General features: G+C 40.1%; 1 protein-coding gene and 2 non-coding genes across 3 annotated transcripts; all 3 read left to right on the forward strand.

The window, feature by feature from the left end:
* Window positions 1-38: 38 nt before the first annotated feature.
* rpl13a (ribosomal protein L13a) lies at window positions 39-3,633 on the forward strand. The gene is made up of 8 exons (XM_034563525.1): window positions 39-51; window positions 661-758; window positions 1,404-1,476; window positions 1,696-1,761; window positions 1,980-2,081; window positions 2,645-2,730; window positions 2,917-2,976; window positions 3,379-3,633. Exons 1-8 carry the CDS (start codon window positions 39-41, stop codon window positions 3,586-3,588), a joined length of 708 nt encoding a protein of 235 aa, XP_034419416.1. The 3' UTR covers window positions 3,589-3,633.
* On the forward strand, window positions 1,546-1,627 carry LOC117725502. The gene has a single exon (XR_004608941.1). It is a non-coding gene; the product is annotated as a small nucleolar RNA Z195/SNORD33/SNORD32 family (small nucleolar RNA).
* On the forward strand, window positions 1,816-1,896 carry LOC117725504. Its single transcript, XR_004608944.1, has one exon. It is a non-coding gene; the product is annotated as a small nucleolar RNA Z195/SNORD33/SNORD32 family (small nucleolar RNA).
* Window positions 3,634-14,480: the final 10,847 nt, after the last annotated feature.

Raw genomic sequence — 14,480 nt, forward strand, 5'->3', positions numbered from 1 at the left:
ATAACTCAAACATTTGCAGAACAATTACCCATACATTCATGAGCAATCTGAGTAAGTAGTAGAGGTGTCTGGCTGGGTAGGTGCATACTGGAACTTGTGGTGGTCAATTTCCTCCAAGTGATGCTGCTTCAATGCTGCTTAGGGATAAGAATGGGAATATTTAGGAATATGCACCGTGTCGATTTTGACACACTTTTTGTGTCAAAAACCTGTGATTGTGTGTCATTTCAGTTGATATTCTGTTTTAGTAGTGCATACCGCCAAAAAAATCAAATAACCACAAACTAACTTGCACAGTGGTGTCGTGAATATGGGGCCAACGAGGGCCCTGAAGTAGTTGCTCACTTCGCTCGATTGGTAATCTGTCCTTGAAGCACACAGGTCACACACACAGGATTTCAGAAATAAATAAATGAGTGTGCATGAGCTCTAAATACATGACCCAACACTTTTAGCAGTAACAACTCTTTTCACCAAAGCTCGAGGTTTAAATCTGAGAACACAAATTGAGAATAGTAAAAAACACGAGAGCATCAAATTGTTATAAATATATATATATATATATGTAATATATACGTTTTATATATACATATATTGTAAGTAAACTTCTCCCTCCAAACGAACGGTGGCGATCCAACGCTTGTGCACACTTCCCACTAGAAATAAAAACTTCGTCACTTCCGCCCACCCCTGCCTTTCAGCACGAGCAACCCCGTCTGTCTTTCTTTTCGCGCATCATGGCGGACCGGTTCAATAAGGTGTGCAACCGCTGCGGAATCATTATCTGTTTATTAGCTATTTAGTGCAAGTTGAGTCCGATATTTTTTAGATAATTTACAGGGGACAACTACGGTACCTCTTGGTTGTTTTCGGTGTTACTCTTAATACTTGATTTCAGGTCATGTTTGAGACTGCTTGTCTGAGTACATGCCTTCATCATGGCAGCCTCCCGATCCAGTCAATGCCGTTAGCTGGCTAGCTTAAACATGTGTCTTGTTCATATTTAAGATCCAGGTAACTTACGCGCTAATGTTGTAACATTAATTGTAAAGGCTGCATTGTGTTAAACTTATAACCACGAACTTTAAATAATAATGCTAGCTAACGTGTCGTCGTGCCTTTACGTTGATGCTAAGCTAATGCTATGTCCGCTTCGGCAAGTTACATGTGGCAGTTATCGAAATGCTCATGTTGGCAAAAACGTTTCTCAAAGTTATTGAACGTGTTTTTGCTTTAAATATTCATTGTATCAAATCTGACCGGGAACTTTATTAACGTTCAAGTATCAATGTGAAGCTCCCGTCTGATTTAGGATATGTTTCCAAGTTAGTTGATAGGAAAGCTAACGTAGTAGTTTATTTCAGAAACGGCGCCGTTAAACTTTTCTTTCTTTAAACCTGTAGGTTCTGCTACTTGATGGCAGGGGCCACCTACTCGGACGGCTCGCTGCCCTTGTGGCCAAACAGGTTCTGCTCGGTAAGTTTTTGTGTAACGGTCAAATGTGAATGAACAGTTTTTGCTCAAGCCATGCATATATATGTTGCCTCAGTCAATGATGATGAATTAACAGTTTTACTTGAGTTTAACGACCATGAGAAAACTCACATGCACTACCATCTGAGACAGGGTGCTAGTATTCATTAAAATGACTGGATTTGTTTGATGTCTAAACGCTAAATCAACTTCGTTTTTTAGGACACAAAGTCGTGGTGGTGAGATGTGAAGGAATCAACATTTCCGGAAACTTCTACCGCAACAAGCGTAAGTAGGGCACATGCCTGAATTTATCTTCTGTCATTGTTCCTCCTTGATATGCTTGTCAGTGATGTTTTACCACTGTTGTTCGAGTTTCAATGACCATGAGACTACCTTGCATGCACTACCATCTGAGACATTGAATACTAAATGGCTGCCACTGCCTAATGCTTTGCAGTATTTGTAACTCAGATTAAATGTCTGTATTATGCACCCCTCCACAGTGAAGTACCTGGCCTTCCTGCGGAAGAGGATGAACACCAACCCCTCTCGTGGACCGTTCCACTTCAGAGCTCCCAGCAGGATCTTCTGGAGGACTGTTAGAGGCGAGTTTGTGACGTTAGCATGGAAATATATTATAATACTGACGAAAGATTATTAAACATAGCATGTAGCATACATATACAGTGTAAATATAATGTATATGTACTTTGTAGACAATGCTTCTTTGCAGAGCTCAGTTCAAGAGGCGTAAATGTGCTTTTAAGTGGAATGAAAAGAGCATTACATTTATCTTAACCCATGCAATATTTATTAGTTCGGTAACGTAAAAAGGGCATTGCAAAATATGTGGCTTGGATGTCCTATTGATCTAATAGAGGACCTTTTTTTAAGAGAACCCAACAATGATCCAGAGTTGGATGGAAATACTATGGAGTAGTGCGACGTCTTGTAAAGTGAGATATTTGCGTTAATTTGATCCAGCACAAGTTCTTGACAGTGATGAGCTTTTTATCCCAAACTGATCATCTTTGATGAGACACTTTTCGGATCTGATTGCTGAGTTGAGTAATTTGTGCTTTGACAAATTAAACCGTTGCTACAACTGCAATTGTTGCTATTTAAAAATGTTTTGTTTTTAACATGTATTTTTTTTCCTGCTAACCAGGCATGCTGCCCCACAAAACCAAGCGAGGACAGGCTGCTCTGGACAGGCTGAAGGTGTTTGACGGGATCCCCCCGCCCTATGACAAGGTGAATCTCAATTAACATCAAAGGGCCACAATATCTCCCTGTTTGACCTATACATGTTAACTCTCCTCTGTGATATGTATTTCCCTTACCAGCCTTATTTGAAAATAATTAAAATTTGAGACATGCTATCCTGTCAATGGTTAGATGTGGTGTTTTCTTTATCTGATTTTGGCTTTTGTTCCACAGAGGAAGCGCATGGTTGTTCCAGCTGCCCTTAAGATTGTGCGTCTGAAGCCCACTCGCAAGGTGAGCCTCAAATATTTTATTTCAGTGGTGACCTTAATACATATCATTTTGTGGGTCACACATTTGCAAATAAGGCAAATGCTTTAATTTACCTCCCACACCAGTGCTTTCTTGGCTGTGGCGATGATCCCCCCCCCCAAAAGCTGATCATTTATTGATGAGACAAAAGCTTTTTGGATCTGATTACTGATTCGAGTTGTGCTTTTTTTATATTAAAGCTTTAAACTAATTTTTTTAATCCATCATCAAAGAACGTGGTGTTTTTTGTGTGTGAAATTCCCCATTTTAAAGAAATATCTGCAGCAGTAAATGTTGACCTGTTCATGGTAATATCTCCTGCATTAACTTTAGACCTGCCAGTGACTCACTGCCCCTTACTGACCGTCACACTTTCTTTCTCAGTTCGCCCTCCTTGGGCGTCTGGCACATGAGGTCGGCTGGAAATACCAGGCTATCACAGCCACTCTGGAGGAGAAGAGGAAGGAGAAGGCTAAGATCCGCTATGGCAAGAAGAAGACAGAGATCAAGCTGACCAAGCTGGCAGTAAAGAACGTTGAGAGCAAGATTGCAAAATACACGGACGTTTTGAAACAATATGGAGTCCTTGTTTGAGCTGGTTGTCTCTGGCCAATAAAGATGAATAAATGTTTATAGAAAGTGTACTGATTTTTTTTCCTTATCTTGGCTGAAAACGGCACACAGTTGATATTCGGTTCGTTTTTAAGTTCTGTCCTAATAACAATGTTGACTATAGATAAGATCTTAAAGTATGGAGAGGGACACGTAACACAGGCCTAGTTTTCAAACAGTCAGTTTAGTTGTAATGAATAACTCAAGTTCTCATGCACTTGAGATACGAAGCATTTAGGGCCATAACTACGTAACTCATGCATTGGTTATTAGTGTAATTAAAGGTTCTAATGAACAGCATTAATTGGACCCTGCACCACTTTTAATCACACTTTCAAAACCTTATCTTGCATGTAATTGGAAAGATGCTGCATACTTCCAGAAACTGCTGAACAATATTTTTTCTGCTCTGGCAAAGTAAATTAGTTTATATTGTAAAGCCAGCAGCATTCACAGCATTCTGACAGAAATGGTGTGAATATGGTTTCTGGCATGAGGTTTTAAAATGTTCAGAAATTTAATTAACAGAATACTGAATTCTGGAGATTTCAAGTTAAGAATTCTTAACAGCTGCTATTGGTCATAAGTGAATCTCAAAAGGGTACCCATATACAATTTGAATAGTCCTTTTTTAGGATTATGGGAGTTCAATGCGGTTTTTGCCTTTGCAGTATTTACACGCTTGCTACATTTTATTTTACAGATGAGACATTTAAAGACAGTTAAATAATATTCTTGTGTCGATTCAAACATTTTCATGGGAACCAGAGTTCCATGAAAATCAGGTGACCTGTTGAACCGAAGTAGTCTTTCAACTGCAGTTGAACCTTTTTACCAGCAGATGGCAGTGTTATACTTGACTTCATGTGGTGTGGGATCATGGTTCTTCAAAGTAATCCCAAAAAAATGAAATAAAAACGCTGAAAATTATTTCTGTTTTAAAAAGGTTGATTACAGAAGCGCTAAATTAAAGAAAATAATACAGATTACTGTTTTTCTTCTACACTGAGGACATTAATTTAAAACTAAATATAATCTTCGTGGGCTGCACGGTGGTGTAGTGGCTAGCCGCGGGTTCGATTCCCGGTCGGAGCGGTCCTTCTGTGTGGAGTTTGCATGTTCTCCCCGTGGCAGCGTGGGTTCTCTCCGGGCTCTCCGGCTTCCTCCCACAGTCCAAAGACATGCTGCAGGTTAATTGATCTCTAAATGTCCCATAGGTGTGAATGTGAGAGTGAATGGTTGTATGTCCCTACATGTGCCCTCGATGGACTGGCGGCCTGTCCAGGGTGTCCCCTGCCTTCGCCCTATGTCAGCTGGGATAGGCTCCAGCGCCCCGCGACCCTAATGAGGATAAGCGGTATTGAAAATGGATGGATGGATGGATATAATCTTCGTAAAGTGTGTTTTTTAAATGAAAAATGAACCTGGTCAAGTTAAATAATTCAATTCTGATAATGTGGACTTTTCTCTCAAAAAAAGCTAATTCTCTTGAGGTACTCGCACTACAGGTTGCCAGACCAAATAAGCCCACTTGCAAAACTAACGACATTCCCATCGGCCTCAGATATACTTTAACTTTAGTTAGCAAATTGTGGCGTGTTGACACCATAAACATTATTGCAGCTGAACATTGTTAGTGTGTGCATGCTCAAAGCACTGCTGCGCTGAAGTACAGTCAACAGATCTGCTCGTATAATAATAATAATAATAATAATGCATTTAATTTATATAGCGCTTTTCATAGTACTCAAAGACACTTCACATAATTAAAACATCCTAAAAGCTAAAAATAAATAAATAAGAATAGCTCAAATACAGGTAAAACAAATAAATAGGGACTTTGAGTCGCTCGGACCCTGATAAGAAAACAAAAAAAAACAATCACACATTAAAAGCAGTTCTGAACAGGTGGGTTTTGATTTGCGATTTGAATGAGGAAAGATCAGTGCAGTCTGGGATGAGTTTGGGGAGAGAGTTCCAGAGGGAGGGGGCAGATATGGAGAAGGCTCTGTCACCCCACGTCCGGTGCTTGTATTGGATCCGTTGTGGGACGGGGAGCCAGTGTATGGCTTTCCTTGTTTCTTGCAAAGTACTCAAAACTCTTTCATCGCAACAGGTCTCTAAAAGTATTAAAATGAAACAATTTGAGAAGTTTAGAGAGGCATCGGCACATGACGAAAAGGTTGGTGACCTTTAAACAAACGTACCTGGGACCTTGAGTATGCTGCAGCTTCATTGTGTTTTTGTGCTGCTAAATTCTTAAACTAAATATAATTCAGAGATCTTAATTTGTTAATTTTTTTTATGTGTAGTAATGCTTGTTGAAATCATTCAACTGTTGACTGTCAATCTTCATAACTGCTCAGTTTGTTATCTCAATAAACTCTGAAGGCTTCTTTTTAAATGGATGAACTGTATTTTGAGGTCGCCTCATGTTCCCTTTTCGCTCTCTCCTCTTAATCTCATTTTGACATCAAAGAAGGTGTGTGAAGAATTATTTTGATGTATCAAACATGCCGCCTTCAGACCCAGCATGTACATCCTCTCTATTTGCTGAACTTGGATTCTGATACTGAGAAGAAACGCTTGAAGGAAGTCCATCAACAAAAACCTGCCTCTGCACTTCCTCCAAGCATTGCAATGTCTTAAAGTGATTAGTTGTATTTGTGTCATATGGCATTTTTCATTTTGAGTGACTCCAACTTCTAAATTAAAGCCTATGCTGTGTGGAGGATGTCTTGTATTATCCAAAGCTGGCAAGACATTGCACACTTTATATGTTTGTCTTCCCTCCTTCTGTGTCACATGTACATATAGTCTCCAAACACACATGCCCTTCCTAAAAGCGGCCCACTGAGGATCAGGCGGGAGGCCAACCTGCCGCCTGTCTACCTGCAGAGGAGGAGGGACGCTGTGTCTTCAGCACACAGACGGAGAAATCACTGCCACGGCTCCAAAAAAGAGATTTGTGTATGATGCTTGCAGTAAATCGTTCTCTAATCACACAATCCGAGACAGACTGAAAAGACCATGATTGCCTGACACTGGTCCCGCGGGCCCAGTCTGTTATGGGCTCCAACAATCATGGGCAAGAGATCTTCTCCTCCTCTTCTTCCTCTTCTTCCTCCTCTTCCTCCTCCTTTAAGTGGCTGGTGTTTGGTGTTCAGTCTCAGAATGGATGTATAAAATATACTGATTTTTTCTGGCATATTTTTCAAATTGTACATATTAGTACAGCATCTGCTTCAGGACTGTAGATGAGCATTTCCCATGAAAGCTGGCATCGTTATATATTGCCAACTTCTTTGGTGTGCTTTTAAATGCCATGACCACGTCAGAGCTCTGAAGCCTACAAACATTGACAAAAGAAATGTTTCCCCTTTTTCAAGCAAGCCCACAGTGCCGACAATCTACTGTCAGTGATTTAATCTCCTTCACAACATTCGATATATAAACATGAAGTAGAGAGGCTGTGCGTGTGGAAGAGCAGGCTCGGCTCAGAATCTTCCTTTCAGAAAGTGGAAGCTAATTAGCCTAGCTTGCTAATAATAACAGATGTTGCCTGTCATTTATGTTATGTCGAAACCTGCTGAGTCATCGGCAGCTCCCGCACACGGTGTTTGGGGCTCATCTTGCATTAGCTGTCTTTCTCCGGTTATTCTGGGATTTAAACGTGTGTCGTCAAACACTAGTGTGGCAAAAAAGTAAATACTATTTAAATGTGTTCTTGTGTGGTTGAGTAGCCTCCAACACATCAGAACCCTACACATATATAGAGACTGATTTCTGAGCAAAGACTCATTTTTACTTTAAAGTCTCACTTCATTTTAGTCGAACAACGCTAACCTTTATTTATCTGCTCTTGTTGTGACACACCTGAAAGATTATACCACATCCAAAGCCCAACCGTGTGAGTAATGAGGACGATGTAAAGGCTTTCCCATATGCCAACACCAGCTGATTGGATTTTAAGCCTTCATTTGATGTTTCAGCGACGTCTCATTACTACTCAGTCTGTTCTCAACCTTATGCTCTTGAGTCATTATGGTCCCAAGGATAGATTTAAAATCAGATTAGCAAAGAGGATCACATCGGGGTGCACAGTTTGAATATCACACCTAATTTATTCCTGATGAAAAGATGCTACATTTCTGTGTGTGGGTCTGTGAAGCCAACTCCCTCCTTTGACCAGTGAGGGTAAAGTTGTTCCGGTCTCTGCTGATGTCACCCTTGAACACATTTATTATGTGTCTCAAAAGTCTGATTTGAGAAAATATGACAAAAAAGATAAAGAGCAAGAGAAAGAGATTTGGAAAAAGAGTTGGAGTTTGGTCAAAGGAATAATACCGAAGAAAGAATTTAGAAAATCGCAGACCTGACTGAGAAGCAAACCTCGGATACCCATAAAATCTGCAAAACAAAAACTGCCACATGAATTTAACTTAAGTCCCATTATTTGTCCATAGATAGACCGGCCACTGTACTCAGATCAATAGTTTTGGTTCTTCTCCTCAGTATAGATATAGATTCATATGATGTATTCGTGCTGATGTCCTGTAAGTGCCCTCTTCTGATGCCCCTCACATTAATAGACAGAAAATTGCCCTCCTTGGTCACTGAGGTACAGCCCTTTGACATGTTCTCATCTTTAGTTTTGATGTGATGATGATCAATCATGATGTCTAAAGTGCCAATTATATTTCCTTGTTGTAAAGTTGCACTGACTAAAAGTATTTACAAATAACACCGTAGTAAAATGATCTGCCTTCCATCACTGTGGTTCCTTCCTTTAAAATAAAATAAAAATTGCATTTGAATTGATTTTAAACAGAATGTTATTTAATACCACTGATTATACCAAAGTGGATACTGTGTTACAAGTACCTTCGTTGGGAATCACTAGGCAAGAGTATACATAAACCATATGCATGTACATATCCGTCTTCACATTTTGCTTATCCCTGCAATATACTGTCGACAAACACACATTTGTCCAAGCCGTTGATGGCAGGTCATGAGTATAAACAACCACTTTACTTGATGTATGCACCTGTGCAGCATTTTTATCAACATGAAATGGAGTCGGGCATGTCCCCGCCTTGTTTATATTCACTGACCTCTGAGTGTAATTGAAGTGATTTAGAATGACAGCAGTGCAAACTCGATTCATTCAGTCATGCTGAAGTCATTACGTCATTTACAGATAAGAGCAGCTGTACAATTCAGACAAGACTGCGGCGGTGAGAGATTGCAATTGGGCTCTTCAGAGGCACCAATTGGATTCAGAAATTGAGATCCGGGAACGACCAATCACAGAGACCGTTATCAAGTTCATCGTAATGAAGCACCTCTGATGTATAGCGCGCACACACACACGATACGAACGTTCACATGAGCTCGTAAACCAAAGACGAGAGGAAGTGGAAGTGGGCCTCTCCATTCTCTGTGCACACAGTAGCCATGACAACAAAATGAGCTTCCTCTGGTTCAACAGACGAGTGTCTTCTGGGGAAGCATGGCGGCATGTAAATGAAGCTGACAGAGCGTTGATGATGAAGCACGAGTCTTTACAGCGGCGATTACATCAGCAGCAGCAGCAGCAGCCTCATGTATTGCTTTCAAGTTGCTTAAATTATTTAAGCATATGATCACTGCAAACTATCGTGTCTCATACAAAAGCGCATGTGGATGAAGTAATGTAGTAGTAGTGGTCGTAAGGATCTCGAGGGCAAATGTCGTACAGGAAGAGGAGGCTGTTAAGGGTTTTAAGAACTTCTTGTCTACGTCAGTCAAAAAGTGTAAGAGACATCTTTAAGTCCATTCTTCACCTTGAAATACCAGATGACAAATCAATCTCACCAAAAGGTCAATCTCACATCCATGTTTTGTTACTTTAGTTCAACAATTATTTTATTTAAAAGGACGTTTTATTGATAATACTCTTTTTTTCTTAAAATAAAACTGGTAATTTCTGAGGTCTTTAGTGCCATTTATCTACGATCATGTTATTTGTGTTTATCAGTGATGTGAATGCAGTTTTCTTCATCATTAATTATGGGCTTTAAAAAGCTTTCTGAGTGTTGCAACTCTAATTTAATTATTGCGTTGCAACTCTAATTTAATTATTGATTATACTGCCGATGGGTGTTTAATATTGTAAATATGTTGACTGTCAGGCATTCAGCAGACATGTTGCTGAACTTGTGTAACTGCCTTGTTGGTTGTAGCTTTGGAATCTTTTTCATGAAAAGTGTCAGTAAAGTGGCCGAGATAATATTTTCAACTACCTTTCATTTTTAGTAAACATCTCAGTTGGTCTTATGAAACAATAGATGAAATAGTTTATTAGTCTTATTTGTCTTATTGTCTTATTGTCCAATGTTATGCGCCACCCACCAAGACAAATTCCTTGTATGTCAAACATACTTCCATCCATCTATCCATACACACATACATACACATTCATACATACATACATACATACATTCATACATACATACATACATACATACATACATACATACATACATGTATGTGGCAGAGAAAAAATTAAATTAAATCAGCTTTAGAAGGTAAAACACAAAGAAATGGATGCTAAATGACCCAAAGTTTTAGCTGACATATTAAATCACATACGGAGACAAGAACAAAGACAAAAGAGAGGAAATACAAGATAATGCAATAAGTACAACGAATGCCTTTCTCAATTCAGAAATATTAGACAAACAGTTTGAATGTGGCCTGAATTGTCTCTGAATTCTTCCCTCATCTTTTGGAACCATTGGTTCTTTAGGGAGCTACGAGTTGCTCCGCTGCCCCTTTGATTATGGAACCTGATTCTCCACAGGAGGGTAAAGAGCAGGGTTATCAAAGTTGAAGGACAGAAGCTATTTTTCATTATTGTTCTCCATGGAACAATAAACAATTGCTGTGTATTGATTCTTGGTTGGCTACAGCGCAGCTTTCTATTCATACCTGCAAATAAAGAGGCAACATAGGTGATATTACAGCTAAAGGAACTGATCTTGTTCAGATAAATATCCTGGTACATTATGTAAAACAGCGTCTTAAGTGGTTGATCTTGAAATGAGAAGACATTTAGCCTGGAGCTATGCGGAACAAGTGCATTTCACGTAGATCTAATGCTTCTTTCCACACGCATCTGGGAGGCATTCCTGCTGCCAAATCTCAGTAAATTAAAACTGGCATTTCAACACATACTCAGGAATGACCTCTCAGCCTCTCAGCACATGACCCATTAAGGCTTCAGATGCAGTCATCCACCTCCAAAGCACACACACACATATACACGCATATATACACTATAAACTACCCCGTTTGAAGGAGTGCCTCCAGAACAAACGGCACCTCTAATTAATCAATGTGAACCCTGATCAATGTGAACTGTAAAATGATATTTCTTTGTCGCAGCTTTAATGAGACTGTTTTGCTTGTAATGAGAGATACAGAGTGAGGCTGTTGATGTCAGGGGACAAATGTCACACCAATATGTCCTTACTCACTACAAAAAACACCATTGTTCAGATAAAATGTCTGCAGACAAGCTGAGGAAGGTCAAGACATAAGTAACATTTTTGCACAGACAAGATCTTCCGGTGATACGTACTGTATGAGGGTTACTAAAAAACAATCTTGAGAGAATTGTGGGATAGACAACACACACAAATATGCAGTCATCCCCTCCTACTCCCTAACTAATCAACATACATGCACACATTTGGGAATATGAGCAAGATATGGAATTGCTCTAAAGAAATATGTCAATGCACAAATCCCCCTGAGTGTACTGGTTATCCACTACTGCCAGAGCACGCAATACTCGCAAAAGCTCTTTTTATACACTCCCTGTTATAAGGTCATAAGTAATATAACGATCTTCCTCATAACTTCTAGCCATCTGCTTTCTGCACAAGCAGCTCATGTTTGTGTCCGCTGGATGGGTAGCGACTTCAGATGTTCTTCAGTGTTGACATCAATCTGCACCGTCCTCATGCTTATTAGTATAAAGAAAGAGACTTCGTTTGAAAGCTGGAGTTGAAAGAAGTTCAATCCCGTAAAAGCTCAACACCATTTGAAGCACTTCATTTGCATAACATCCCATCTGCCGGCAGGTTGTCGCTAAATATTTGTGTGTGCAGATGTTGAATATACTGTATGTGAATTTTATAATATACAAAATATAACAAGAAGAGTAATTGCTGAAAGGATCCCTCAAACTATTTCAAGATACACTCAAATTAAACATAATGTTTTCACTTCAACCCTTTGACCTTATGCTGATGAATTTCAAGTTAAATGCTAATCTATTTTGATGTAAAAGTAAAGTTTTGAAAACTCATCTTCAACTTGGGGGCAGTCACATAAACCTACCCTATTATTGTGATCATGAAAACCAACCACAGCCCATCATCTAACAGGAATCTAGACGTCTCTGTGTGTTCTTCACTCATCTCGAGAACCGTTCATCCGATCGACTTAGCACTTGGCGCTTGTCTTGCTGGAGATTCCAAAATATTTCACTTTCTTTATAAACAAGCGAAAAGTGCCCATTGTGGAAGCCGCCTCGAACAGGTGCTGCACTAGTGCAGCATAAAAGCACACTTGACCAGTAGTGTGCGTAGGAAACAGAGCAATATCAAAGTCCCACTTACATTTGTAAAGACGCTAACGTCAACAAATCCTAAACTGACTCAACAACTTGTTGTGTGGTTTGCTTCGTATCTTTAAATAAGGACGGTGTTTTTTCCCAAAAGCTGTCGACCTTTGCAGGATGAACATCGTGATTCGACAGAAGAAACAAGTCCACGAGCAAGTCCTTTTTTTAATATGGGAGTTCACAAAGTCATCGTTCTTTAAAACTTCCAAGAAAGGTTTACATTTCTAATATCACTACGTGATCTCAAAGCTACTCATAATCAGAATAAGAATTAGCTTTATTGGCCATGTATGTGTGCACATGGAATTGGACTCCGGTTACACGTACGCTCTCGTTGTACATACATGTTTAAATTACAAATGACAGGATAAATATAACAAGACATTAAAGACAACAGGGTAGTAACATGTATGTACAATATAAAAAATAACAACAATGACAATAAATTGGGGATGTTAGTGCAGATGGAGGTGATTCATTGTTGTAAAACATTGAACATTCTAAAAACACAGAACATTCTAAAAACACCGAACATTCTAAAAACATTGAACATTCTAAAAACACCGAACATTCTAAAAACACAGAACATTCTAAAAACACAGAACATTCTAAAAACACTAAACATTATCGGAGTGACGGCCAGTGGAAAGAAGCTGCGCCTGTGTCTGGTGGTTTTGGCGTACAGTGCTCTGTAGCACCTACCAGAGGGGAGGAGTTTGAACAGCTTGTGTCCAGGGTGTGAAGGGTCTGCAACCAATAGTTCTCTCTGCAGACCTGACTATCCGTTGTCGTCTGTCTCTGTCCTGTTTGGTGGCCGATCCAAACCACACAATGATGGAAGAACAGAGAACAGACTGGATGATGGCGGAGTAGAACATGATCAGCAACTCCTAAGGCAGGTTGTACTTCCTGAGCTGGCGCAGGAAGCACAACCCCCACTGGGCCTTTTTCCACCGGATGGTGTTGATGTTGGAGGCCCACTTCAGGTCCTGGGGAGATTGTTGATCCCAGAAAACTGTGCTGTTGAGTATGGTGGGGGGGGGGTAGTGTTGGGGGGCTCCTCCTGAAGTCCACTGTCATGTTCCTGATGAGGCCGATGACCGTTGTGTTGTCTGCGAACTTCAGGAGTTTAACATAAGATTTTTCCACTTGTGCAGAAACCTTTTGCGTAGTTTCTGGACTCAGAAGGTTCGCACATGCTTAACGTTGTAACCTTGTGAAATGGTTAGATTTAGGATACAAAAATAACTGTGAACCAGTCCTGTGTTGGTTTGACCTAATAACTGCCCCTCCTGCCGACCCTTGGAGGACTTTCTCGCTCTTAACACTCTTATTTCCATTGCTGTGAGCGTCTAATAATGACGTGGATGGGTTTACATTGGAGTTAGTTGAAAGCCCGGTGCGTCTCACACAAACACCTCAGGGTGCCGTATTTGAGACTAGGTTGAATATCGAGTGCTGTAGTGGATGCTGTTGTCTTACAATATGGAAAGTAACCTCCAGCAAATCGTGACATCTTTCATTCGATTTTCTATTTCCTTAAAAAATACGTCACTTTACTGAAGCTAAAGACGCTCTAACTGCTGTTTAACTGTGACTTTAAGGCATTAGACATCTCACTGGACAGTGAACTGTATCTGTATTCAAATCCTGTATGTATGGGATTTTAATTAGATTACATTCTGAGGCACCAGAGGAGAAGAGACGAGCTTCATTGACAAACCAAATATAGCAGCGAGCAGTTAAATGAGAAGAGTTTAACCGACAACCCGCTGCCAAACTGGGTTTTTATTTCTGTTCATTGCACAAAACTTGCCGGGAATCTTAGATGACACATACAGAGGCAAAGAGAGATGTTTGAATACAGAAACTCACGCGGTGATGAGCAGCTCTAATGAGGCTGTGTACAAGAACAGCGGTGCATCCTTATACTCGGAGCAAGGCGCTGTACTCCCACAGAGCCACCTGCATGCTGGCAAAAATGATTTAAAAGGTATGCTTTCCTGTTTATTATAACAAATAGGGACATGATACTCATAAGCACAGATAAGGAAGGCCGACGGAGTGCTCAGAGAATTGTAAATTGATCGTGATAATTCGTAATGACGCTCACTGAGTTGCTGAGAATTGATTTTCTCTCCAGTAACACACTGCAGTCATAATGAAGCCTCTCTTTGACGATCATTCATGATTGTAC

The sequence above is a fragment of the Cyclopterus lumpus genome, chromosome 22 (genome assembly GCF_009769545.1).
Source record: "Cyclopterus lumpus isolate fCycLum1 chromosome 22, fCycLum1.pri, whole genome shotgun sequence".
Taxonomy (NCBI): domain Eukaryota; kingdom Metazoa; phylum Chordata; class Actinopteri; order Perciformes; family Cyclopteridae; genus Cyclopterus; species Cyclopterus lumpus.